The sequence below is a fragment of the Elephantulus edwardii genome, unplaced genomic scaffold, assembly GCF_000299155.1.
Source record: "Elephantulus edwardii isolate Elephantulus edwardi_28Jun2011 unplaced genomic scaffold, EleEdw1.0 scaffold00195, whole genome shotgun sequence".
In the NCBI taxonomy this organism is placed as follows: Eukaryota; Metazoa; Chordata; class Mammalia; order Macroscelidea; family Macroscelididae; genus Elephantulus; species Elephantulus edwardii.
The window spans coordinates 1,949,199-1,974,692 of record NW_006399945.1 but is presented as its reverse complement, the minus strand read 5'-3'; the positions used below and the strand labels follow the sequence as shown (position 1 = coordinate 1,974,692).

Below are 25,494 nucleotides of genomic sequence, written 5' to 3'. Positions count from 1 at the left end.
GCACGCCAACCACCTCCACCTTCCCAAATGTGCACCTTACATCCTGTATCTCACTTATCTTACAGCATATCAAATGGGAAAAATAACCATTTGGAACAGACCAAAAAAAAAAAAATAATCATTTTCCATTCTATAACTTTCCTTTTAAAAGGTTCATAAAAATTGCCACTGAAATAATTATTTACAAAAATGTACTGAATATTTAATTCTAGGTAATGACTTCTACTCCCATTTTGAATATGCTTAAAATACTACTACCTACTCTATGTATACAATATATAAGTAACTGCACCACGTTATGTCACCACGATACCAGTTTAATACACATTGTTATGTACAGTAGTTAAGTTAGCTCTGGAAGATGGATCTGCAGCCTGGGTGAACAGTGTCGTTGAGGGAGCCATCTGGAAGGGTACTGTGGGGCGGGCTGGGAGACAGGATGTGTGTGCATGTGCGCGCGTGTGTGATATGTGAGACACACCTCCCACGCAGGACCCACACCAGACCTTCCCTTTACTGGCTCACTGGGTGGAAGAAGGCCGGTCACACATACGGAAGGATCCCATACATGAGAAGAGCCATCACAGCAGCACTGAATAAGCCAGCCACGGGCACAGTCACAAACCAGGCCACAAAGATGTTCCGGAAGAGGCGCCAGTCCACGGCCTTCCGGGAGCGGATCCAGCCCACAGCCACCACCGAGCCCACCTGGGGAGCACAAACATTGTAAAGTGAGAAGAGAGGCCACACCGTGTATTGATGACGAAACAAATCACTCAACCAATGTCCACTGGCTACTCTCAGAAGTAAAAGGACAGAGTTAAAGTATCATTCCTTTCCCCTACATTTTCTCAAGGTGTCTAAAATAGTTTCATTCTTTTTTAAATTTTTTTTAAATAGTTTCATTCTTAAGAATATTTCTTTTTTTTTAGAATATTTCTTTTAAGATCATTGCATGCAGTGCTGATGTACTTTCCCCACCTAGATTCTGAGATGCTTTAATGAGATGTAAGCTAATTAAACGATTTCCATTCTCTGTACCTTGTAAACTAATTATGAACACCCATGTGAACCTACTTAATTACAGATGAAATGGCAGTAATGCATCCTGTTAGACTAACAATCCTAGAATGCTAGAGCTGGAGAAGACCTTTGAGAATCTCTAATCCAATTTATTCATTTTAAGAGGAAGAACAAGATCATGGAGGAGATCACAGAAATCAGTGGCAGACTGAGAACTCGGGCCTCTTGATTTTAGATTAGTTTTCCCCACTATCTCCAACTGCCCTGTAGTTTTGTACTTTTGATTACTTTTTTAAAAAAAGCAAAACAAAGCATAAGTAATAAATGTTAGTAAACCTAGACTGTCAATCATGCTGACAGACAGCTGTCGGTACTTTTGAAAATGAGAATTTTAAACTGGATTCCATTATTTTCCTAAACATTTGCTAGCTCCTTTCTGAGTTACTTAAGTTTCTAAACCAAGAAAAAGACACTGAAAGGAGCCTAGAGGGAGCTCACCGTCCAAGATTGGGAATGCCGCTCAGAAGCAGAAGCTGCTGTGTTCTCCTCTCTCTGTAGCCACCAATAATAAAGACTGCTGGTGTGATTTAAAAAAAAAAAGAAAGAAAGAACGGAGCCTAGAGAGTGGGAACCATAAGAAAACAATGCCAATGACTGACTACTTGCACCACAGACAGCCCTGGCTGAGCTCAGAAACAGCTCAACAGGGTCTGCGGTCATGTGCAAGATGGATGGAAGATTTTCATAACATATTCTTTGTCTGACTGATCCTCAAAGATTTAGCAGTAGCCAATGTTAGGGACCTCTCCAAAGTATTGAAAAGCAATGAAGTCACTCTGGAGACTAAGGCACGCCATGGTCTTTGCAATCACTTGTTATGTGACAAGAGAGCTGGACAATGACTAGGGAGGACAGAAGGAGAATTGATGCCTTTAAGCTGTGGTGCGGGAGAAGAGTATTGAGGGTACCATGGACTGCTAAGAAAATGATCAGGTTCATCCTGGAGAGGGTGAAGCCAGGCGGCTCCTTGGAGGCAAGGATTCTGGGGCTTCATCTGACATACTTTGGGCATGTTACAAGGAGGGACCAGTCCTTGGAGAAAGATGTCATGCTTGGGAGGGTGAAGGGACAGAGAGGAAGAGGAAGATCCTCTAAGAGGTGGATTGATTCAGTGACTGGGATAATGGGGTAGGTGTGTTGGAGATGGTGAGATTGGAGATGGTGACACTGGCACAGGATAAAGCAGGGTTTAGAGGTGTTGTACATAGGATCACTATGAGTCACAGGCAACTCGATGGCACATAACAACAATAAACAATGAGGTCCAAATAGCAACAGGGATTCAAAGCAACCACAGTTAAAACAAACACAAATTCAGCATTTTAAATTTTATTTGAAAGTAAGAGAGACACTGTCACCTCCCAACACAGGCACTCATGGGCAGTGGCTCTGACCTTTCATCTACAACCGACCAGCACTTCTGGAGTCATGAGGTGGCGCAGACAGTTAACCTACATGGCTGCTAACCGAGAGGGTAAGAGGTTGGACTCTACCCTGTGACACCTCTGAAGAAAATCCCAATGTACTGGCTTGAGAAATTAGCCGTTGACAGCTCTGTGGAGCACAGATGGACTCTGACACACAGTCACCATCACTTGGAGTCGATGGCAATTGGTGGTGTTGAGAGATCTGCAGCCTTCCAACTCAAGGGCAGCAGAACTGCCAACTGGATTCAATACTCTGCCCATCAGCAGTGTATAGTATAAACTGGTAATACTGTTGTTGTTACTGTTACGTGCAGTTGAGTTGACTATGACAGCAATTCTGTGAACAACAGCTCTGAACCCTGCCCTATCCTGAGCCAGTATCACTGTATCTGACACACCAGCCTTTTGCCACAGTCACTGTGCCAATCCATCTCTTTCAGAATCTTTCTCCTGCACTGTCCCTCCTTCCTTCCAGGCATTATGTCCTTCTCGAAGGACTGGTCCCTCCGAGCAATATGCCCAAAGTACGTGAGGCAGGGTTTCAAAATTCTTGCCTCCAAGGAGCAACCTGGTTTCACCCTCTCCAGGACACATCTATTTGTTTTCTTGGCATGGGTTAGAGGTTCCTAAAACATGCCAGACAATTGTTTTTTGATTGCATATGGACTAGTTAGGTTCTGCTGGTACTCAAACATAGCCAAGTCCTTGAGTACTAGTTACACTTCCTCCGCCTCACAGTCTCTCCAGAGCGTTGCCCTTTCACTTGCTCTGGATTACTTGCGGGAAGATATGATCGACTGTTGTGGTCAGATAGGATCTAGTCAACTTTGATTCGCAGCAACGCTGTGAAGAGCAGCTCTGCACCTTGCCCTCTCCTGTGCGACCTTCACGATCTCTCACACGCTCACGCCACTGTTACAGGCATTGTGCCAATCCAGCTGGTTGAAGGTCTTCCTCTCTTTTGCTGATCCTCCCCCTTTCCGGGCAAGCTGTCTATTCCCAAGGGCTTTTATTCAAAGTCTCACCAACCTTGCCTCTAAGGAGCAACCTGGCTGCACTTTCTCTAAGGCAGATGTGCTTTTTTTAACAGTCCACTGGGTAGTCAGTACTCACCTAAAGCACAATTCAAAGGCATTGATGATTCTTCTCCTTTATTTATTGTCCAATTTTCAGATGCATAGGAAGCAACTGAAATTATTATTGCCTTGAGTCAGACACACCACTGGTATCATTGCTCTTAAGCACTCTGAAGCAAGCTTAAATCTCCTTGACAGATTTTTTCCAACATGTGTTTCAATTTTCCCCCCCAAGAGCTCACCTTTTGTTGTACATGTTACAAAAGGAGTTTAGTCAAAAAAGACCAAAGCCCATGCCATCATCCGACTCTTCAGATTCTTCTTTCTCTGCTTTCACTTTCTTCTCAGATGGAGCAGAAGCAGTGGAGGGGGCAGGTTCACCAGCACCCACATTGCAGATGAGGCTCCCAATGTTGACATTTGCCAGGGCCTTTGCAAACAGACCAGGACAGAAAGGTTCAACATTTATACCGGCTGCCTTAATGAAGGCACCGATTTTATCCTCTTTGATGGTTACCTCATCGTCGTGCTGGGGGCCCAGTAGATGCAGGCGAACCCAGAGACGGATGCCACGGGGTGGTGTTTGCTAGGCTGACCGCTGCTGCATGCAGTGCTAACTGCCAGATGGAGGGCCTCCTCCTAACGCAGTCTTAGCTTTTCCAGAAGAATTGAGCACTTTAGTGACAATTGAGGAAAGGGCATCTTTTTATTTCTTGACTACTGTTACCATGGGTATTGAATGTGGATCCAAGTAAAATGAAATCATTGACAATCTCAATCTTTTTTAAGTATATCAAGAAGGACTGTGGTGAGGATTGTTATTTTCTTGATGTTAATATGTATCCCATATTGAAGTCTGTAGTCTTCAATCTTCTTCAGTAAATGTTTAAGTCTTTTTCAATTTCTGCAAGCAAGATCACATCATCTGCCTAACACAGGTTATTGCTATATCTTTCTCTAAACTTGATGCTACATTCTTCTTCATATACCCCAAAATGCGGACTAAACAGGTATGGAGAAAGGATATAACACTGATACACATCTTTCCTTATCTTCAACCAGGCAGGGTTCCCTGTTCCTTTTGGACAACTGCTTCTTTACTATGGTGAAAGGCAAGGAATTCAACTCAATGGGCAGTTCTACTGTCCTAGGTGGTTGCTAGATGAGCATATGTGGGGTTTTTTTAATGGACAAAAAGATGTTATATTTAAAATGCCTGTATGTCCTTTTTCAGATTCATTCAGCACATTTGCTAAGCACCTACAAAGACTGGCTAGGAGTGACAAATACTGCACTGTCACTGAGGGCATGCCCTGGGATCGAACAACTGATCTGGTCCCACTGAAGAGTTCTTTCACAATGCTGCTGATGTCATTTATTAGCATCTTAAAAGATTTTTATATTCATATGTAAATTGAACTTCTTACTGTGACATTGTAGTCAGGTTTTGCTATATGGGTCATTCAGTATGCTTTATAGGACAAATTTTAGAGGCTGCTGTTATATTTTCTTTTTCCTCCCATCAATGTGGAAAAGCTTTTATAATATAAGAATTCTTCATTCTTTTAAAATTGAAAGACAAAATAATCCATCTGGACAGGAGTGTCAGTAGTGCAGTCCTCCTCCTTGTGTTTTTGAGGGAGAAGAGTTTTTCTGGAGAATTTCTATTTCTTCCTATTCCTGTTTAGGCTGTCCTATTTGCTTTTCTTTTCTTTTGTCAATATTGATCACACATAATTTTGCTGAAAAGAATTCATTTCACTAAGGCTTGCAATCCCTCAGTACAAAGGTGTGCACTTCTTTCAAAATCTTAAAAACTGTCTCCTGGATCAGATGTTGTCATGTTTTTTTTCTTGTCTAATAATTCCCCCTCTATTTTTTATAATGAGAGTTTGCATACATGGTTTTGGGCAGCTCCTTTCCTTAGTTCTTATTCATAGCTTAAGAATTCTTAAATAATTTTGTTTCCATATTTACTATATTCTTCCTCTTAACTCAGAATTTTTATGTACCTTTTAGAAAAGCCTACTATGAAAGCTTGGTTCTTTCATTTTCCTTTCAATTAATCAATAAATGTCAGAAGAATGTGACTTTTTACTGAGGAAACTCTATTTGCCATAGGTTGAGGCTTTGCTATGTGTGCACATACACACTTTGTTTTTATTATTTTACATGGATGCTATCATTGTATTTAAAAAAAAATCAACCTCTTAAAAGAGCATTAAAAATATCCAAGGAGATACTTTATTTCAACATATAATACATTTCTAGATTAATTTTGTGATTGCTGTTGTTAGATGCCATGAGTACAATTCATAGCAACCCTAAGAACAAAAGATCTGAAACGAGTCCTGTCCTGAGCCATCTTCACACTTCTTGACACACGAGTCCACTGCAGCAGTCACCTTGTCAATTTATCTGGTCGAGGGTCTTCCTCTCCTTCACCGACCCTCCACCCTTCCCAACATCATGTCCCTCTCCAAGGAATAGCCCCTCCTAGCAACATGCCCAAAGTTTGTCAAGTGCAGCCTCGTCATTCTTGCCTCCAAAGTGCACTCCGGCTGCACCCTCTCCAAGACATATCTGTTCATTTCTTTGGCTATCCAAGGGATGCTCAGTGCTCTTCTCCAACACCACAGCTTAAAGGCATCAATACTTTTTCTGTCATCCTTATTCATTGTCTAGGTCTTGGATGCATAGCTAGTAATTGGAAAGACCATGGCCTGAATCAGACGCAGTCCTCAAACTGACATCACTATTCCTCAATAATTTGGAAAGGTCTCTAACTGCAGATTTTCCCAGTGGAAAACGTCTCTTTATTTCATGACTGCTCAGATTGGAAGTTAGTTGAAATTAGAAAAATCAATAACAAACATCGTTTAACAATTGGTACTTGAAATGTTCATAGCTTGAATGTTGGAAAATTGGATACTGTTAAAGTGAAATTTTGTCATTAGAGAACACAATTTCAGTTGTTAAAAACTTGTAGAGTTTGTATCAAGGCCTTCAGAATTTATGATTAATTTTTAAAAAATGTTTCATGGTACTTGACAAGAAGACATATGATCAGAAGGGTACTAAATAAGATATTAAACTTATCAAGTATACTGCATGAAATCTATTGATCATCTTTTGTATTCCTAAGTGATTCTGTCTACTTCATTTATCATTTAAACATTTTAATTTCTGAGTTCTAGCAGTTTTCATTTATAGAATAGCCTGTTTTCCTAAGTTCTAACTGCCTTTTTCACGAGTATGTTTTCCAGTTTAAGGCTGTCTTTACACATAAGTAGCACAGATTTATTGAGAGTAGAGAACAGAGCGAAAATGTTCTCAAATTAAATTACATGATAATACTGAATTTTTAAGTCAGCAATGTTTCCTATAACTGTGTTGTTTCAAATTAAAAATTTTGATGGCTGATCATCAGAGATGACGAGTAAATAATTTACAACAAGAGGAAACCCAAACAGCCACAATCTGAAACTATGAATGTGGCCAACCTCACACTGAAAGCCAAGTTCCCAAACAAAGGTTTACTTACTGAGGGGAAAGTTTATTTATGTGTGTGGACAGCCGTGTTTTTAATATTAGCTTAATTAAAGCTTTGATCTTGATTAGAAATATTAGCCTAGGAAAATATTTAATGAGGTCAGTCTGCCACTATGAAATTTTTAAAATTGTATAAGCCTGAATGTAATTACAGAATGCAAAACTTACATTTAAAGAGGATTTTCGCTTCTGGAAGTAAACTGGTAACGTCTTTTTCAAAATATACATCCAGTTAACATTTATATCACTTAACATAATGGGGTTTTAGAAATGTCTAGAATAAAATTTAAATTACGCACTTATCTGAGTGCACTTAAGTGACAGAAGGAAGCATGAAAAAATGACACACCACAGATAAATGCAAATGCTTCTTTTAAACGAGTTCCCATCATTTTGTCTGCCAACTTGTCAACTTTCGGCCACCTTCTGGTAGAGAGGCTCTAAGCTAGAAACCTAAAAGTAGACTGGACAGGAAGCAGAGTGCTGGCTATTATTACCAAGCATAGGATAATTATTGCTGAAAATAGTGGACAGATTCAGTTACTATTTTACATGAACACTGATGCCCTTTGGATGTTTCCAGATTCCAGGCTGGATTCCCAAAGGCCCTCATTTTAATCCCATCCACATTTCTCCTGCTTCATCCCACACATGCCATTCTGAGATCATTGTCTGCAGGAAAGAGATGTGGTATAAGAGGAAAATGTGCTGTGTGGTGGATGGCAACTGTGAACTCTTCTCAGCACTCAAATCACTTGGATTTTGATGCCAGTTGACTGCTCTTCTATGATTCTGCCACGTAGCTTTGGGCTTTGTCCTGAAGTCCCTGTGATCAATGCTATTAACCAGATCAACCAGAATCCAAGCTGAGCTCTGTCTCAAATATATTCTATAGATTATGCTCACTGCAGTTTCATGTAAGGTGGCTTGTTTTCAAGTATCAACAAGTTATCTATTCTAATATTATTTATTATAAACTTTAAGAAAACCTTTTTCTGTGGGAACTCTGGTGGCCTAGTGGGTAAGGAGTTGTGCTGCCAACTCGAAGGTAGGCCGTTCGAATCCACCAACTGCTCCAAGAGAAGGAGATGAGCAATCTCCTCCTGTGCAATTTGCAGTCTCTGAAAACATAACTGCAAGATGGTCAATTATGAGTTGGTTTAGACTAGGCAGCACATGATAACATAATCACATACTTTTTGTATGACTATTTTAGAACAACGATCACACACATATTTATTAATTCAGGTCCTGTAGAAGCATCTTCTATAATCCCCACTCTTACTAGTCCAGGGAACTCTGGCAGCCTGGTCTGAAAGGATTTGTGCTGCTCACTCAAAAGCCTTCCCTTGTTGGCAGTATGAATGCATCACTGGCTTCACAGGAGAAAGACGGGCACTCTCCTCCCATGGGATCTACAGGCTCAGAACTCAGTGGAGGGTCAACTCTGAGTTGGTTCTAACTCAGCAGCAATGAGCTTTGGCGTGTGTTCTAACTAGTCTAAAAAGTAAAGGGGAAATGACATCCATAAAGTATAAGAGTTTGAATTATGTTTTAATTTTAAGCCCGAATTATATTTAGGCCAGCCACTTGACAACCGTGAAATTGTGGAGAAATGATTTAATGTTTTGATGCTTCAGTGTTCTCACCTGTAAAACCAGGGTAAAGGTTCTTGGAGGGGTTAAGTGGGTCACTATCCACAGTGTCCTTATGACAGTGCTTGGCTAAGAGTACTCCCCTGCATCTTGGCTATGGTCAGTTATCAGAATTATGATCATTACAGTTACATTTAGAGCTTACAGCATGAGCTTTGAATTTCAGCTCTAACAAGTGGTAACTGTATCACAAAAAACCTACCTCTGGAAAATACAGAGACCTACAGCTGGAAGCCTCAGTTTTCTCAGCTGACTACAGAAAGTCAATTTTACAGGGGGCTATAGGGATGTGCTATATATATATATATATATATGGCTGTTCCTGGATGGTCACTGCGGTCCTCCAGGTGCCAGACAATGCCTAGCATGTAGCAGTACTGAGTTTTTCTTGAAAGAATGAATAATTCTGTAACAAATCTGGAAACAAATGGTTTTTGCTTTGTTGGAGTTGGTGAATACTTTCAATATAGAGGCAATCCATTGAGAATATTACAGAAATATTGTCATACAATGAGTAGACCTGAGTTCTAGTCCCTCCTCCTCCTTGAATGTTGTTGTTTTGTGCTGTCTAGTCGCCTGCGACTCGTAGTGACCCTATGTACAACAGCCCCAAACCCTGATCTATCCTGTGCCAATCTTATGGTCTCTGATAGTGACTTGAAATTCACTGAGCCCATTTCCTCACCATTTATCTTCTTCCAGCTCTACCATTCTACCATTATCTCAAAGAATTTCCTTGGGATAGCCCTGAGTTATAGTGCACCAGGCACAGGACAGTATTACAAATGACCCTTCACTTAGACTTTAAGTCAGTAATGTCAATTTGAATAGCACATAAGGAAAAAATATACCAAAAGAAACTGAAACAACTGTTTCTTACAATTCCATTGAGATGATTTCTGTTTATCTCTATCTCCTCTGTCACTCCTAGTTCCCCGAAATGGTTGCAAATGAGTGGCATGCCCCCATTTGAGCCTACGAACATGGTTAGGGCACACAAGACTTCAATGCAAAATCCACTGTGGAAACAATGAGAGAGACAAAAATAGGACAAACGGACAGTGTGAAGCATGAGATGAAGGAGGGAAGAAAACCCTTGCCATGCATGCATGCACTGATAAAGCAAAGTCTGAAGGGTTAACAATGTCAAATTGTAGAACAAGAAAGTCTGTGGAGCAAATTCAAGAGGGACAGTCTGAGAAGAGTAAGATGCTTCCTTCCAAGCAACACTGAGATGGACTTTTCTCACAAACAAGCACACACAAAGCAACCCCTGCTTTCTTCAAATGTACGTAGTGACTGTGGCCCACTGAGAGGCCGCCCCAGCCGCCCCGCCGCAATGTGGGCCCTTGGCAGAGGCCTACCTTGCAGTGTGTGGTGCTAACAGGAAGCCCGATGTTGGAGGCCACCACCACTGTGAATGCAGAGGCCAGTTCAATGGTGAAGCCACTGTGGGAGGGAACAGAGGAGACACATCACAGAAGCTCTTTGTCCTGCCCTCACTGACACCTCCCGGGTGCCAGTCTCACCCCAATAGTCTGTGGGCCAATTGTTGACTGCTGACTGGGCCCGAGTGACATTAACAGAACAAGAAACGGCTGCATAAAGGAAACAATTCACACTAAGACTGCGCATTGTACTGTTTACAGCCCTAAATAGCCTGGCTTTTCTGATATGCTTTTCAAAAATCACACATTGGACTAACTGGGTCAGAAACTTCTCCTGCTGTGGGAAAAAAAATGATGGAAACATTAAATAACAGTAAATTAGTGATTTCTAAGAAGGCACAGGAAAAACTTCATTCTTTTTAAAGATGTACACATAAGTAAAAAAGGGGGTTTTTATCAGACCACTGATTTTTTTCCTAATCTATCTATAGAATATTTTTATTAAAGCTAGTTTCAAATAAGAAAATTTAAACTTAGAATTGGAAGGCAAAGAAAACCTGTTTTGAAAAATCAGAAAGCAGAGAGTTCTTACAATAGGTAGTTCCAAATTGTTTTTTGAAAATGTTCTTATTTTGACATTTATTGTTCTTTTGTTATTTCTTAGTTTGTTATTTAACTTCTAATACAGATAAAGGGAGCTCTCGTGACCTAGCAGTAAGAAGCTGTGCTGAAATCCCAAAGGTATACAGTTCGAATCTACCAGCTGCTTTGCAGGAGAAAGATGAGCAATTTACTCCTGTGTCATTTATTACCTTTGAAAACCTGCTGGAGGGTCAGCTATTGAGTCGGATCTGACTTGACAGCAAATGCTAACAACAACATAGCTAAAGAAAGGTACCAACTATCTACAAAGCAGAATGACCATGTGAAAATACCCAAGAGAACCTCCAGAACCCTGGGACGGCGGCAGCCCCCATGCACCTGGGCCAGAGAGAAGACGGACAAGGTACCTCTGGAGGGATGTCAGGTGACAGCCGGGTAAAGGGGCACACTGAGTATGATGGGGAAGAGCAGGGGCTGTGTCTAGAGGATTGTCAGGAGATGCAGACCTAGGTCTGAGGTGTGGGATGTGCCTCCCCCCCCATGCAAACTTCAAAGGCCAACAGAGAGCGCAATGTGGGCTTCTGGAGTGGGGCTCTGCATTCTCTCCCCTCCTGTTCTGCCTCTTCTTCCACCCACCTTCCTGCCTATAAGTCACTGTGAACAGGGACACAGATGGAAAAAAAGGGCAGGGCGACAGAGTGCTGACAGGAGGTACTGAGTGTGTGGTGGACAGCAAGGCCAGAGGAGGCATTCTTATCATCAGCCCCTTTCCCTTTGCACAGTGTCTGGGCTGAGGGACAGTGGGGGACAAACGTCAGCGTGATGAGAGGGTTTGCACACTTAACAGCCTGGGGTCTACTGCAGGCCTCAAATGGCAAGTGCTCACCTGGACGGTGTGATCGGAGTGAGGTCCTTCCCCATGGTCTGGATCACTCTTCTCCCCCACACCCAGAGGCCGGTGCAGATTCCCACTCCTCCATAAAACAGCAGCCAGACAGGAGTGGCGGCTTCTTGCAGCACTCCACCGTGTTTGTAAATAAGCCAAAGAGCTACCAGAGGACCAATGGCATTACTGCGAAACAGAACAAAAAGGGAAAAAGAAAATGAATTATGCATATATACAGCACTGTTCCCAATGGAGAAACTAGCCTGTCTTGAGCCATCCTTACTCTATTTGTGAAGCACGTATATAACCTAGTGGCAATGGAAACTATTTATTCTCATTTTTAAAAGCATGGGAAAATACAAGAAATGAGCACAAGAACCAACTTCTTTTCCCTCTTCATTTCTCTCTGTTTTGTCCCATTTTCATAGACCTCTATGCCATTGCTACTAATATTTGCTATCCTTTTGTGTAGACCTTTCAGGTTTACAAACATTATTGTTGATTGTTCTTTCTTACAATCAACCTGGAAATGAGGCACTGTCACTCCCATTCCTTCCACAAGGACACGGAGGCAGGCCTGGGATATGAGCAGCACTCTCACCCCCCAGCTCCCGCAGCCCCAGGCATTCAGCAGCTGCGGCCTCCTCCCAGTCCACTTTGTGCAGGAAGAGTGTGGCCTGAGCATCACAAGGAAGGCCTCCCACTCTGCCCTCCCTAGCTGCCTGGTCCTGGGTAAGTAACTTCACTTTTTTAGGCTTCAGATCCCCCATGTCTTTGCAATCACTTGTTATGCATCAGAGAGTTGGACAATGACCAAGGAGGATAGAAGAAGAATTGATGCCTTTGAGCCGTGGTGCTGGAGAAGAGTATTGAGGGTACCATGGACTGCTAGGAAAACAAACAGATTCATCCTGAAGAGGGTTAAACCGGGCGGCTCCTTGGAGGCAAGGATTCAGAGGCTCCGTCTAACATACTTTGGACATGTTGTGAGGAGAGACCGGTCCTTGGAGAAGGACATCATGCTTGGGAGGGTGGAGGGACAGCGCAGGAGAGGAAGGCCCTCTATGAGGTGGATTGATTCAGTGACTGGGGTAATCGGGATGGGAGTGTCAGAGGCAGTGAGATTGGCACAGGATAGAGCAGAGTTTAGGGCTATTGTACATAGGGTTGCTATGAGTTGCAAGTGACTAGACGGCACATAACAACAACAACAACAACAACAACCAACCTCAAGGTAGGTGAGTGGACTAACCAGTTATTCCACATCTTAAACGTAATGTGTCTGTCTTAGCGATCTACTGCTGCTGTAAGAGATGGCATAAGTGAATGGCTTTAACAAACAGAAATTTATTCTCTTACAGTTTAGGAGCTTAGAGGCTAAAATTCGGGCATCAGCACTGAGGGAAGGTCCTCTCTCCCCACCAGTTCTGGAGGAAAGTCCTAATTTCCTTCTGCATCCATAGGGTTGGCATTCTGTGGAGAGCTCCACGTGTCCCGGCCTTCTCCAGGGCCCAGGAGTGCAGGGCCCAGGTCTAAAGTGACACAGCCCACTCCTGGCAATTATTTCTTGGTGCACTGAAGTCTCCCCCTCAGCTCACTTTCCTCCTTTGTTATCTCAGTAGTCACATTTCAGGGAAATTTCTTAACAGTGATGTGATCAAGGAATACTGCATTCCAGCCCTTTATTTTTTACAACTATATGGTTTATCAGTTCATGGAGGGTCAGTACATAGTTTTCATATCATGTCATCATTGTTCTTGTTATGTGCCATGGAGTCAATTGTAACTCACAGAGACTCAATGGACGACAGACCTGAACTCTGTCCTGTGGCATCCTTACCATCTCCCACACATGAGCCCACCCTGTGCCAATCCATGTCGATGAGTGTCGTCTTCTCCTAAGCTGACCTTCCCCCTTTCCTGACATGATGTTCCTTTCCAAGCAACAGCCTTTTCTAGCAACATGTTCAAAGAAACTTTGGTCGCCTAGTGATAAGGAGTTGTGCTGCCAACACAAAGACATTAAGTTCAAATCTACCGGCTGCTGTGCCTGAGAAAGACAATCTCTCTAGATGAGATTAGCTACCTTTGAACACCTGCTGGAAGGCCAGCTATGACTTAGTTCCGACTTGACAGCAGTAACAACCATCACCACCACCTCTTTGTAACTATACCCTACAGTAAAAGAAGACTTTGTCATCTTTGCCTCTAAGAAGCGCGCTGGGTGCACCTTGTCCAAAACATATCTGTTTGTTCTTTTGGCAATCCATGGGATATTCAGTTCTATTCTTCAACAACATAACTCAAAAGCATAAATTCTTCTGTCATCCTTATTCACTGCCTGGCTCTCAGTCAGCTGCACAGCAAGTGACTGAAAAGGCAATGGCTTGAGTCAGGCACACTTTAGTCTTCAAACTGACATCACTGCAGTACTTTGGAGAGGTCTCTGATAGCAGACTTCCCCAACATGATACGTCTTTTAATTTCCTGACTGCTGGTGCCCAGGGTGTTGATTATAGATCCAAGGAAGAAGTTGACAATTTCAATCTTTTCTCCATCTATCATGATATACAGTGATGAGGATTCTTGTTTCATGATGTTGAAATAGAATTCATACTGGAGGCTGTAGTCTTTGATATTTTATCATTGCATACATATATTGGGGGGTTGTTGTTATGATTATTTTGTGCTGTTGATAGTTGACCCTATATACAAGAACTCTAAACCTTACTCTATCCTGTGCCAACCTCAATGTCTCCAATACACCTACTTCCATTACCCAATCACTGAATCTATCCATCTCATCGAGAGTCTTCCTCTCTTGTGCTGAGCCTCCACTCTCCCAAATACGATGTCCCTCTCCAAGGACTGGTTCCTCCTTGGAATATGCCCTAAGTATGTCAGATGAAGCTTCAGAATCCTTGACTCCAAGGAGCAGCCCAGTTTCACCCTCTCCAGAATGAACCCGTCTATTTTCCTAGCAGTTCGTGGTATATTCAACACTCTTCTCAAGCATCACAGCTCGAAGGCATCCACTTTCTATGATTCCCTAGTCACTGTCCAGCTCTCTGATGCATAGCACGCAACTGCAAAGACTATGGCCCGGATCGGGCGCACCTTAGTCTCCAGACTGACGTCGTTGTTCCTCAGTACTCTGGAGAGGTCCCTGACAGCTGACTTTCGTCAATGAAATTTATCTCTTGATTTCCTGGCTGCTGGTACCAAGAATGCTGATTGTGGAACGAAGCAAACGAAAACGGTTAACAATCTCAATCTCTTCACCATCCATTATGATGCTGCCAATTAGCCCAGTGGTGAGAATCTTTGTTTTCTTGATGTTGAGCTTTAATTCATATTGAAGGCTGCATTCTTTGGCCTTCTGTAGCAAGCACTTCAGGTCCTCCTCAGTTTCAGCAAGCAGGGTTATGTCATTTGCATAACACAGGTTATTGATGAATTTTCCTCCAATCCTGATGTCACATTCCTCCTTGTACAGCCCAGCATCCTGGATGATTTGTTTTGCATATAGATTGAAAAGGTATGGAGACAGAATACATCCCTGGTGGACACCCTTCCCGATTTTGAAACATGCAGTATCTCCTTGCTCTGTTCTGATCACTGCCTCTTGGTTCAAGTATAGGTTTTGCATTAGCACGATCAAATGTTCTGGGATTCCCATTCTTCTCAGAGTCAGCCACAGTTTGTTGTGATCCACACAGTCAAACACCTTTGCATATGAAACACAGACAAACATTCCTCTGGTACTCTCTGCTTTCTGCCAAGATCCATCTAAGATTAGCTGTAATATCCCTAGTAGCACAACCTCTTCTAGACCCAGCCTGAACATCTAGCTGTTCTCTGCTGACATGTTGCCCCAGTCATTTTTGGATAATTTTCAGCAGAATCTTGCTTGCACGTGATATTAATATTGTTCGATAATTTCCACACTCTGTCCAGTCACCCTTCTTTGGAATGGGAACAAATATTGATTTCTTCCAGTCAATTCAATGCAGGAAAGTGTCCAAACCCAAGCTTCTGTAATTCTAACTCAAGCTTGCCCCTCTCATAGCTGTTCTTCCTAATAAATGGGAACCCAGTTCTTAGATTTTGTGGGCTAAAATGGTGCAGCTCAGCAGATTCTTCTTTTTTGCTCACATCCCATATCCAATCAGCAAATTCTACTGGGTTTACTTTCAAAATACATACAGATTCTATCTGTGCCGCCACCCCAGTCCATGCCACACCATTTGTCCCCTGGACTTTTGCAATGTCTCCTAACTCGTCTTCCTCCTTGTGGCCATATTTACTGAGTCTATTTACAAAGCAAACCTGGAGTGCTCCTGTCCAGTGTGGTCTGTGCTGACCTCTGCTCTAAGCTTCCAATGGTACCTTTTCTCTGTTTAGACGGCCCTGCGTGCCTGGGCCTCTCTCACTCACTGACCTCATTGCCTACATTTCCCCCTTTTGTGTACTCCCAGCTGTTTCTAAAACACCCCAGCTGAGCACTCCTGCCTCAGATCTTCTGTGACTGCTGATCTCTCTTCTAGAACACACTCGCTCCAGACATGCACGACTCACTCGGCCCGTCCTTCCAACAACCAGCATGAAACAGCAAACCCCCAAATGCTCCTATTCCCTTTCCACTTTAATTTCCCCTTAACATTTATCCCTACTTACCATCCTTTGAAAAAAAACACCATGCTGGGAATGACAGAGTCAGAGAAAGAGAGGAAGACCCTCGACAAAATGGACTGACACAGGACTGTAATAATGGGCTCAAGTGTATCAGAGGTGCTGAGGATGGCGCAGGACAGCACAAGGCTCAGATCTGTTGTTCATGGGCCACTATGAGTCAGAGTTGACTTGATGCGACCTAAGAGCAACAATAACAACAACCACCACCATGCTAGGAGCCCTGCTGCTGTGGTACACAGGTTAGCACTGCTAACCCAAAGGTGGCACCTCTGGAGGTTCGAATCCACCAGCCTCCACAGGAAAAAGATGGGCAATCTCTTTCTGTGCGACTCACAGAACTCAAAAGCCCAGTGCGGGGTCAGCTATGAGTCGGTTCTGACTAGACTGCAATGAGTGATCATTCTAGAGGGTCCCGAGTGATACAGGCAGTTTGCATGCAGCTCATGGCTGCTACACATGGGATCAGTAGGAGTTGTAATTAAAGGAATGGAGACTAAGGGCAACATGAATGGAAAGGCTAGCAGTTCAAATCCATCTAATGGTACAACAGAAGACAGGCTTGGTGATCCACTTCCATAAAGATTATAGGCAAGGAAATCCTATGGAGCTCGTAATACATGGTTTGCTGAGAGTCAGAATCAACTGGATGGCAAGAATTTCCCCCCTAATCATCCTAAACATGCAATTCATGTCCATTATCATTTCCATCTCCAGTAAAATGCAATCTTAACGGACTGGATTTTGGTCTAGTCACCCTACACCTCCGTGCCCAGACTGGTGAGTGGCCTGAGGCTGATCCTCAGTAAATTCCTTGCTGAATCATCAATTAACACACTTACCTCACGTCATTGCCACCATGAGCAAAGGACCCAAAGCAGGCAGTGAGGACTTGCAGGAAATGGAACAGCAGGTGCACCTCTGCTGTGTCCTTCTCCTCCTTCTCCTCCTCCACAGGGTCCTCGGGAGGCTGGTCGGGATCGGCCAGCTCCGACGCCAGCTTCATCTCCACACCCCCCTCTTCGGCCTCTATCTCAGCCTCGGCCACTGCATTGCAGTAGCTTGAGTAGCTGTCATAGCGAAGTCTCTTTTTAGAATAGGACACGGTGTCCCCCACCAGCTTTTCACTGTCCTCTGGTGCAGATGACGAGTCAGCAGCCTTAAAAGTCGAGTGCACTGGCATCCCACAAATGGCCGCTGTGTAGCAAGTGTAGCTGTTGTTTCGCCGCAGCAACCGATAGTTGTTTTCCGGGGCAGGCTTCTCCTCGGGCCCCCGGTCTACGTGTATCTTGTGCAGCAGGTCTTTGTAGAGCCCTGAGTCTTTGTGCACCGTGTGGTACACGTGGACGTCACTCCGCGTGTGGCCATCAAAGCCGAAGGTGCCGTTGGAGATGGGTGACTTTGTGGAGCCATGGGTCATGGAGAGTGCCCTTCCTGAAAAGGGCAAAAATCATAATCATCTTATTTGCTGATTGTTTGAACAGAAATCATGACTGAAAAGAAATACTCTCCCTACCACCACTGAAGTATAATGATGGCTGCATTATGAGTGGTTTTATTTTTCCTTTTCTATAATTTTTGCCCTTAAATTAACTATAACACATGTAACGTACTTGAAGTCTTTTTAATACACTTAGAAATATATATAAAAAGAAAGTCAAACTACAAAAAGTACTCTTTATTCATTTTTTTTTAAAAGATAGTACTTTTTAAAGGATATTATTTAAGTTCTAAGGAAAGTCTTTCTGAAAGTACCATTCTTTTCTGTTTCTAGATACTATTAAAGGGAGAATCTTTAAAAGGAACTTATTTTAGAAAAATTCAATATACAAGTAACAAAACGCCAAATATTCTAGGTGCTCCTGTGAAGCCCAGTCATGACTGTGGGAAGGCAGGGAACAAGCTGCCAAGTCAGAACAGTGCCTGTGGAGAGCCAGGGCAAGGCCACCCTGCGGAAGGGAGAATGCCACCTGGGGAGCCCTGGGCAGAAACAGGGGTGAGCCACTGTCCACCAAGGTTATAAGGCGAAAGGATGCGCCAGAATGATTCTTCTTTCTACAGCTTCTGCGATTCTACGGTAGGGATGGTCTTTGATTCAACATTAACATTCCTGGTATCTTCCACGGGAATGGGAAGGTAACCCTAGCAAGCTGAGCAGACCCAGCTTCAGCAATCGGGTAAGCTCTGCAGCAGGGACAGCTGAATAAATGCTGGACAAGGACATGATGCCTGGGCCCCTCACAGAAATGTTTCTTCAAAGAGAGTCAGAGGACATCAGAATGGTTTCCTGAGGCCTTTACAGCCTCTGAATTTTTCCTCAAAACATAAAATTGGTGTAAACTTTAAAAATGTGAAAGCTCATGCTCAGACCTGGCTGGCCACTAGGTAAACCCAACTCCATACAACATGTGTCTTACCATAGGAGGCCCGTGGATGGTTTCCCACTGACGTGCCCTCTGAGGCTCCAGAGGGCTCCCCCGCCGACCCTGTGAGAGGGACAGTGCTGCTGTCATTCGCCTTGGCACCTGGTAGCTCTTTAAATACTGGGGACTCAACCTCCTGAACTTTACTGAGGCTTTCATCGGATACTCGAGATAAAGCACCTTCTTTCTGCAATTTGCCTAAGAAAATAAAGAAAGAACTGAAACTTTGGGAAGAGAATTATTTTATTGTGATATGAGCTACAGTTTATAAAGCACTTTAGTTTTTCATCCAGCCACTCCTGCACATTTTGTTTCATAACCTTAATTATGATCCCACAGTGTTAACTGCGCTTTTCACACTTCCTGTAATTCTATTTCCACTCTTCCATGTAACCCCTTCCTGCCTTTACGATATCTCCTTGTGCAAATGCTGCTCTTTTGACTTAGTATGGCTATAAAAGATAATTCTTGTTACTAAAAGTGAACATGTATCTTTATACTTTATTACTTACTTTGGAAAGCAAAGGGGGAGGAGTACATTTATGTCGGCAGGGAAAATAAAGTAGATGTTTCAATTAATTATGTAAAGAACGGAAAATGTGGCTATTGAGGCAAGCAGGAGTGTTTAGAACCTAAATAATCAAAAAACAATAAAAAAGAGTTAAGTTCTGCCACCGACGTGTGCCCCTGAGTTGGAGCTGACCCTCCAGCTGGTTTCCAGATGCACTAAACTGCATGTGAGATCATCCTTCTCTCTCTCCTGAAGAGCAGCTGGTGGATTTGAACCATGAGCCTTTGAGATGCAGTACAGCTTCTTACCATTAACTACACTGTACAATTCTACCACCATTTAAGCAGTTTCCTATTTTCTTAATCTAATTTCAGAATCATCACATACTTTTTTGTCTTCACAGATATTACTTTGGTTCAGTACGTTATGGATCCCAAATCCTTTCCCTCAAAAGGAACAGGGTGATCCTGTTTATTTTTCAAATAACTTGCCTTCCAAAGAAACAAAGGCATTTACAAGCATTTTTAAGGATCACTAGAATTCTTTCAAAGAAACTCTAAGACATGGTGTGGCTAATTTATTTTGTTGCATACAAATTACCCTGGACTCTCACCTAAGAACTGAATTAGAAATACATGTCAATTCCATTTCTGGATAAACACTGTATGCATCTGTATTTATCCAGGTCTTCACAGGAGAAACACCAGATGATCTGCTTCCCTAAAGACTACAGCCAAGAAAACCCTGTGGGGCAGTGCTATCATTTCACAGGGTCACAGGGAGTGGAGATCAACTATACAACAGACATGGCAATAGAGCTATGCTCATTGCTGATGAGTCAGAACTGACTCTCAACTGACCTTCAACTGGCTTTCCAAGGCTGTAAATCATATCCTCTCCTGAGGAGCAGGTGGTAGATCCAAAACACTAGAGAAGGTGGATTCAAAATGCCTTCGGCTGCAGTGGAGCTCTCTATGGACTGTACCACCAGAATTTCCATCTCTAGATCGAACTGTTGCTGCTGTTAGGTGCCACTGAGTGGAATATGACTCATAGTGACCCCATGAACAAAAGATATGAACCCTGTCCTAGCCTGTGCCATCCTTATTTCTGACATACTCAATAACCACTGCTACAAGCACTATGTCAATCCAGCTGGTTGAGGGTCTTCCTCTCTTTTACTGACTTTTCATCCTTCTAAGCATGATGTCTCTAAGGAATAGCCTCTTCTAACAATATATATATAAAACAAAGCTTTGTCGTCTTTGCCTCCAATGAGCCCTCTGGCTGTACTTTCTCCAAGACAGATCTGTTTGTTCTTTTGGCAGTCTGTGGAATATCCAATACTCCTCTCTCCAACACCACAGCTTAAAGCGTCAATTCTTCTCCCTTGCCCAACTCTGAAATGCACAGCAAGTGACTGATATGATTATGACCTGTATTAGGCACACTTTAGTCCTCAAACTGACATCACTTCTCAGTAATCTGGAGAGGTCCCTGAATGCAGACTTTCTCAATGCAGTATGTCTCCTGATCTCTTGACTTCTGGTATCAACGGTGTTGACTGGGGTTCCAAGTAAGATGAAATTGTTTACAATTTCAATCTTTCTCCATCCATCATGATATTGCCTAGTGGTGAGAATTTGTGTTTTCTTAATGTTGAGATGCAGTCCATATTGAAGTTACAGTATTTGATCTTCTGCAGCAAGTGCTTCAAGACCTCTTCACTTTTAACAAGTGAGGTATTGTCTGTATCACACTAGTTGTTGACAAGTCTTCCTCTGACCTTGATGCCACATTCTTCTTCACAGAGTCCAACTTCTCAAATGATCTGTGTAGCATATGGACTGAATAGTTAAGGAGTAAGGTTACAACTGTGACAGAGACGTTTCTTAAGTTTAAACCACATAGTGCTTCCTTGTTCTGTTCACCCAACAGCCTCTTAGTCTAGGTATAGGTTTCACATAAATATAATTGTTTCTAACATTCCATTCTTATCAATGTTAGCCATAATTTGCTATGATCTACTCAAGTCAAATGCCTCTGCACAGTCAATAAAGTACAAACAGACATTCTTCTGGTATTCTCTGCTTTCAGCCAAGATCCATCTGACATCAGCAATGATACCCTTAGTGGCACAGCCTCTTCTAGACCCAGCACTTCTGTCTCTGCACTGTTCTACCACTTCTGGAACATCTCCAACAACATTTTGTGCTTGCATGTGTGATATTAATGATACTGTTTTATAATTTTCACATTCTGTTGATCACTTTTCTTAGGAATGGGAACAAATACAGATAATTTTCCGTCAGTTAGTCCTCTAAATTTTCTGGCATAGACTGGTGAGCAGATCCAGGGCTGCATCTGTTAGTTGAAACATGCCAATTGGTATTCCATAGATTCCTGGGGCCTTATTTTCTGCCAGTGCCTTTAGTGCAGCTTGAATTTCTTCTTTCATTACCATTGGCTCTTGATGCTATGGTATAGCCTAAAATATTTCAGTGCAGGGCAATTCTTTTTGGTATAGTGACTCTGAGTATTACTTCCATCTTCTTTTAATGCTTCCTGATCACTCAGTATTTTGCCCACAGCATCTCTCAGTATTACAGCTCGACGCTTGAGTTTTTCAGTTCTATCTGCTTGAGAAATGCTGAGTGAATTCTTTGCTTTTTATTCTCTAATTCCAACTCTCTGCACATTCCATTTTAATACTTGGTTTTATCTTCTCAAGCTGCCCTTTGAAATCTTCTGTTCAGCTCTTCTCCTTCAGCATCCTTTCCCTTTGTTTTGGCTTCTCGATGCTCCAGTGTAATTTTCACCTTCTCATCTGACATCTACTTTGGTTTTTCTTTCTCCTCTCTCTTTGTAATGATTTTTTGCTTTCTTCATGGAGGATATCCCTGATGTTACGCCAAAACTCATAACATCACTGATGTCCAATGCTTCAAACCTATTCTTTAGATGATTTTTAAATTCAGGTGGACAGACTCAGGTCATATTTTGGTCCTTGTGGACTTTGTTTTAATTTTCTTAATTATCATTTTTTTATTCACTCATTGTTGCACTTTTCCCTGTCCTTCCCCCTCCTCCAGTACACTTTGCAATATACCTCATTTCAGACTGTTGTCATACATAGTAATGCCTAATCATATCTTCCTCTCTGACAATTGTTCCTTTGTTTTAATTTTCCTGAGCCTCAATCTGAACTTACACAGGTGTAAATGATAGTCTGTTCCACAGCCTTGTTCCTGACCTTGTTTTGATAATGAAATGATACTGAGCTTCTCCAACTATTCCTTCCACAGATGTAGCCAATCTGATTTCTATGTCATCCATTCAGTGGGTCTAGAGCAGGTACTGGCAGACAGCAGTTTCAACACCATGAGGCCTTCCTTGGCCTCAATATAACTAGATAGAGATTTTTCGAAAATACAAGTTTTGGTCATATACAGGGAGCACACAAAAAAGTATGTAAGTTTTTCTGACTTCATTTTACAATGTAGTTAAGATATTGTTGTTATGTGCCATTGAGTTGCCTGAAACTCATAGCAACCCTAAATGTATAGCAGCTCTGAAGCCTGCCCTATCCTGAGCCAATCTCACTGACTCTGACACACTAACACACATTGTCCCAGTTACGGCATCAATCCATCTCATCTGAGGTCTTCCTCTTCTGCACTGTCATCCACCTTTTGGAGCATGATGTGAGACGGAGCTTCAAAATCCTAGTCTCCAAGGACAAATTTGGTTTCACCTTCTCCAAGACAGAATAATTTGTCTTGTTCAAGACTCTTCTCCAGCATCACAATTCGAAGGCAGTGATTCTTTTTCTGTCATCCTTAGCATTATCCAGCTCTCTGATGCATAGCAAGTAATTGTGAAGACCATGGGCGGGATCAGGTGCAACTCAGTCTCTAGACTGACGTTGTTCCTTTTTCAGTACTTTGAAGAGGTCCTTGACTGCAGATTTTCCCAGTGCAATTTGTCTTTTGATTTCCTGACTGCTGCTGCCAAGAATGGTGACTGTGGAGTCCATAAAGCTGTTAACTTTTAACAACCTCAATCTCTTCTCCATCTATCATGGTGCTGCCACTCGACCCAGTGGTGAGATCTTTGTATTCTTGATGTTGAGCTTCAATCCATATGGAAGACTACAGTCCTTGACCATCTAAAGCAAGCGCTTCAAGTCCTCCTCAGATTCAGTAAGCAAGGTTGTGTCATCTGCGTAATGTAGGTTGTTGACAAGTCTTTCTCCAATCCTGATGCTACACTCCTCCTCATAAAGCCCTGCTTCCTGAATGATCTGCTCTGCATATTGACTGAAAAGGTATAGAGACAGGATGCATCCCTGATGCACTCCTTTCCTGATTATGAACCATGCAGTGTTTCCTTGTTCTGTTCTAAGGACTGCTTTTTTGGTCCAAGTATAGGTTTCATATAAGCACAATCAAGGGTTCTGGGATTCCCATTATAAAAAATATTAGTTATGATATTACATGATTATAGACAAAAATATTTATCACTTATCAAAGAGAAGTCCTCTTGTTATTTTCTTCATTTTATTATTGACTAAACTAAGGTATGGAGAGATTAAGTACTTCGTCCAAGGACACACAGGCAGTTAGAGGCAGACAGAGCCAAGATTAAAATGCAGGTGATGCAGCCTTAATCATAAGGCTATTCTTTTAAAAAGAAAGCATAGAAAACTTTAAAAGTATTTTAAAAGTATTGACAATAAATCCCCTGAGATGTCAGACTAAGGAAGAATGTCAATTTCCTGCTGTGGTATTATAGCCTAAAGCTAGAAAGTAAAGATTTTAAAGTCTACTTTGTCATTAAGACCCAGCTATTAGAAATGCCTTTAAAGAAATTAAAGCATTTAAACATATTTTATCACTCCCAAAGCCTTGAATCAGATATAAAGCCTTTTTAGTTTAAGGGTGGCTCAATTGGGCTGGACTGTGTATTTATGTAAGAGGTGGCATGTAAGCTCAACACAAAGCAGAAGGCAGCTACATAACGAAAGGAAGAAGGAGCTGGTTATTTCACTTTATTATTCATGTGGCTTCACTTGTAATTTGAAGTTGCATATATTAATAGGGAGCTCTGGTGGCCTAGTGGCAAGAAGGTGCACTTCAATCTTGGTTCAAATCCACCAGCTGCTCTGTGGGAGACGGATGGGCAATCTCTTCCCACGTGATTAACTGCCTCTGAAAACTCGCCAGAGTGTTAGCTAGGGGTCAGTTCTGACTTGAGAGTATGTATAACAACAAAAACATATATTAACGAGAATTTTCCATTATTTGTTTTTAAATTTTCATACAGTAAAACTGACAGTGTACATACAGTTCTAACATATCTATAGATTCATGTAACTACCACCTCAATCTGGATGTAGAATTCCATCACCATTCTCAAATTCCCTTTCCAGTCCGACTCTATGCCGACTCCTAACTCATGGTGGCTGTGTGGCTTCAAGGTCTGGAGTTTAATCACGTCACTGTTGTTAGGAAAACAGCCATGGCTGAAGTCTAAGCTACATTATTATATTTTAATTCTTTTGGGGGGTATAATTTACATATAATAACATTCCCATGTTCTATGTCTAGAATGAGGACTTGTGAGAATATTTATGCTTATAATCACTCCCTATTACCCCAATTAGAGCCAAATATATGTCCATGATCCTGAAAAATTCCCTTGTGCTTCTTTGCAGCGAATTCCTCCAAACCCCAACAGGCCCCAGGCAATCAAAATACCTGATTTTAATCATTATAGATTGTCATGGATTAAAATGTGTCTTCCCAAAGTATCAACTTGGGTAGGCCATGATTTTCAGTATTATGTGGTTATTTCATGTGTAGTCAATCCTTATTTCTAGGATGTTAATGAGGCAGCATCAGGGGCAGTTCTATTAGTGATGTAATCAATCCCATGATGTAATCTGAGATATGATCATCCAATCTGTTTGAAGGAGGTAGCATGGGAAGCAACTCTTCATTAAGTCACAGCTGTGGTCTGATATAAGGGGGGTTTTCCTGTAAGATGAAACCTGTACCACACTGTTTCTTACAAGAGATAAAAAGACAAAGCAGTGAGCAGTGAGAAGATCTCAATACTACAAAGAAAGAGGAGCTTGAGTAGAGCAAGTCCTTTGGAGCAAGGTTTCCGTACTGACAAGCTCCTAGAAGCCAGGAT

At 42.2% G+C, this 25,494-nt stretch overlaps 1 protein-coding gene and 1 pseudogene across 1 annotated transcript in view; both read right to left on the bottom strand.

The window, feature by feature from the left end:
• Positions 1-214: 214 nt before the first annotated feature.
• Positions 215-25,494, bottom strand: part of SLC20A2 (solute carrier family 20 (phosphate transporter), member 2) — a 93,166-nt gene continuing 67,886 nt past the window's right edge. The window contains exons 8-12 of the mRNA XM_006896983.1: positions 18,780-18,983; positions 17,205-17,796; positions 11,671-11,856; positions 10,158-10,242; positions 215-708 (exon numbers count right to left, since the gene is read on the bottom strand). Of these exons, the coding sequence (XP_006897045.1) occupies positions 544-708; positions 10,158-10,242; positions 11,671-11,856; positions 17,205-17,796; positions 18,780-18,983 (1,232 nt within the window). The 3' untranslated portion in view covers positions 215-543. The remainder of the gene's footprint in view (positions 709-10,157; positions 10,243-11,670; positions 11,857-17,204; positions 17,797-18,779; positions 18,984-25,494) is intronic.
• Positions 3,861-7,393, bottom strand: LOC102873042 (annotated as a pseudogene).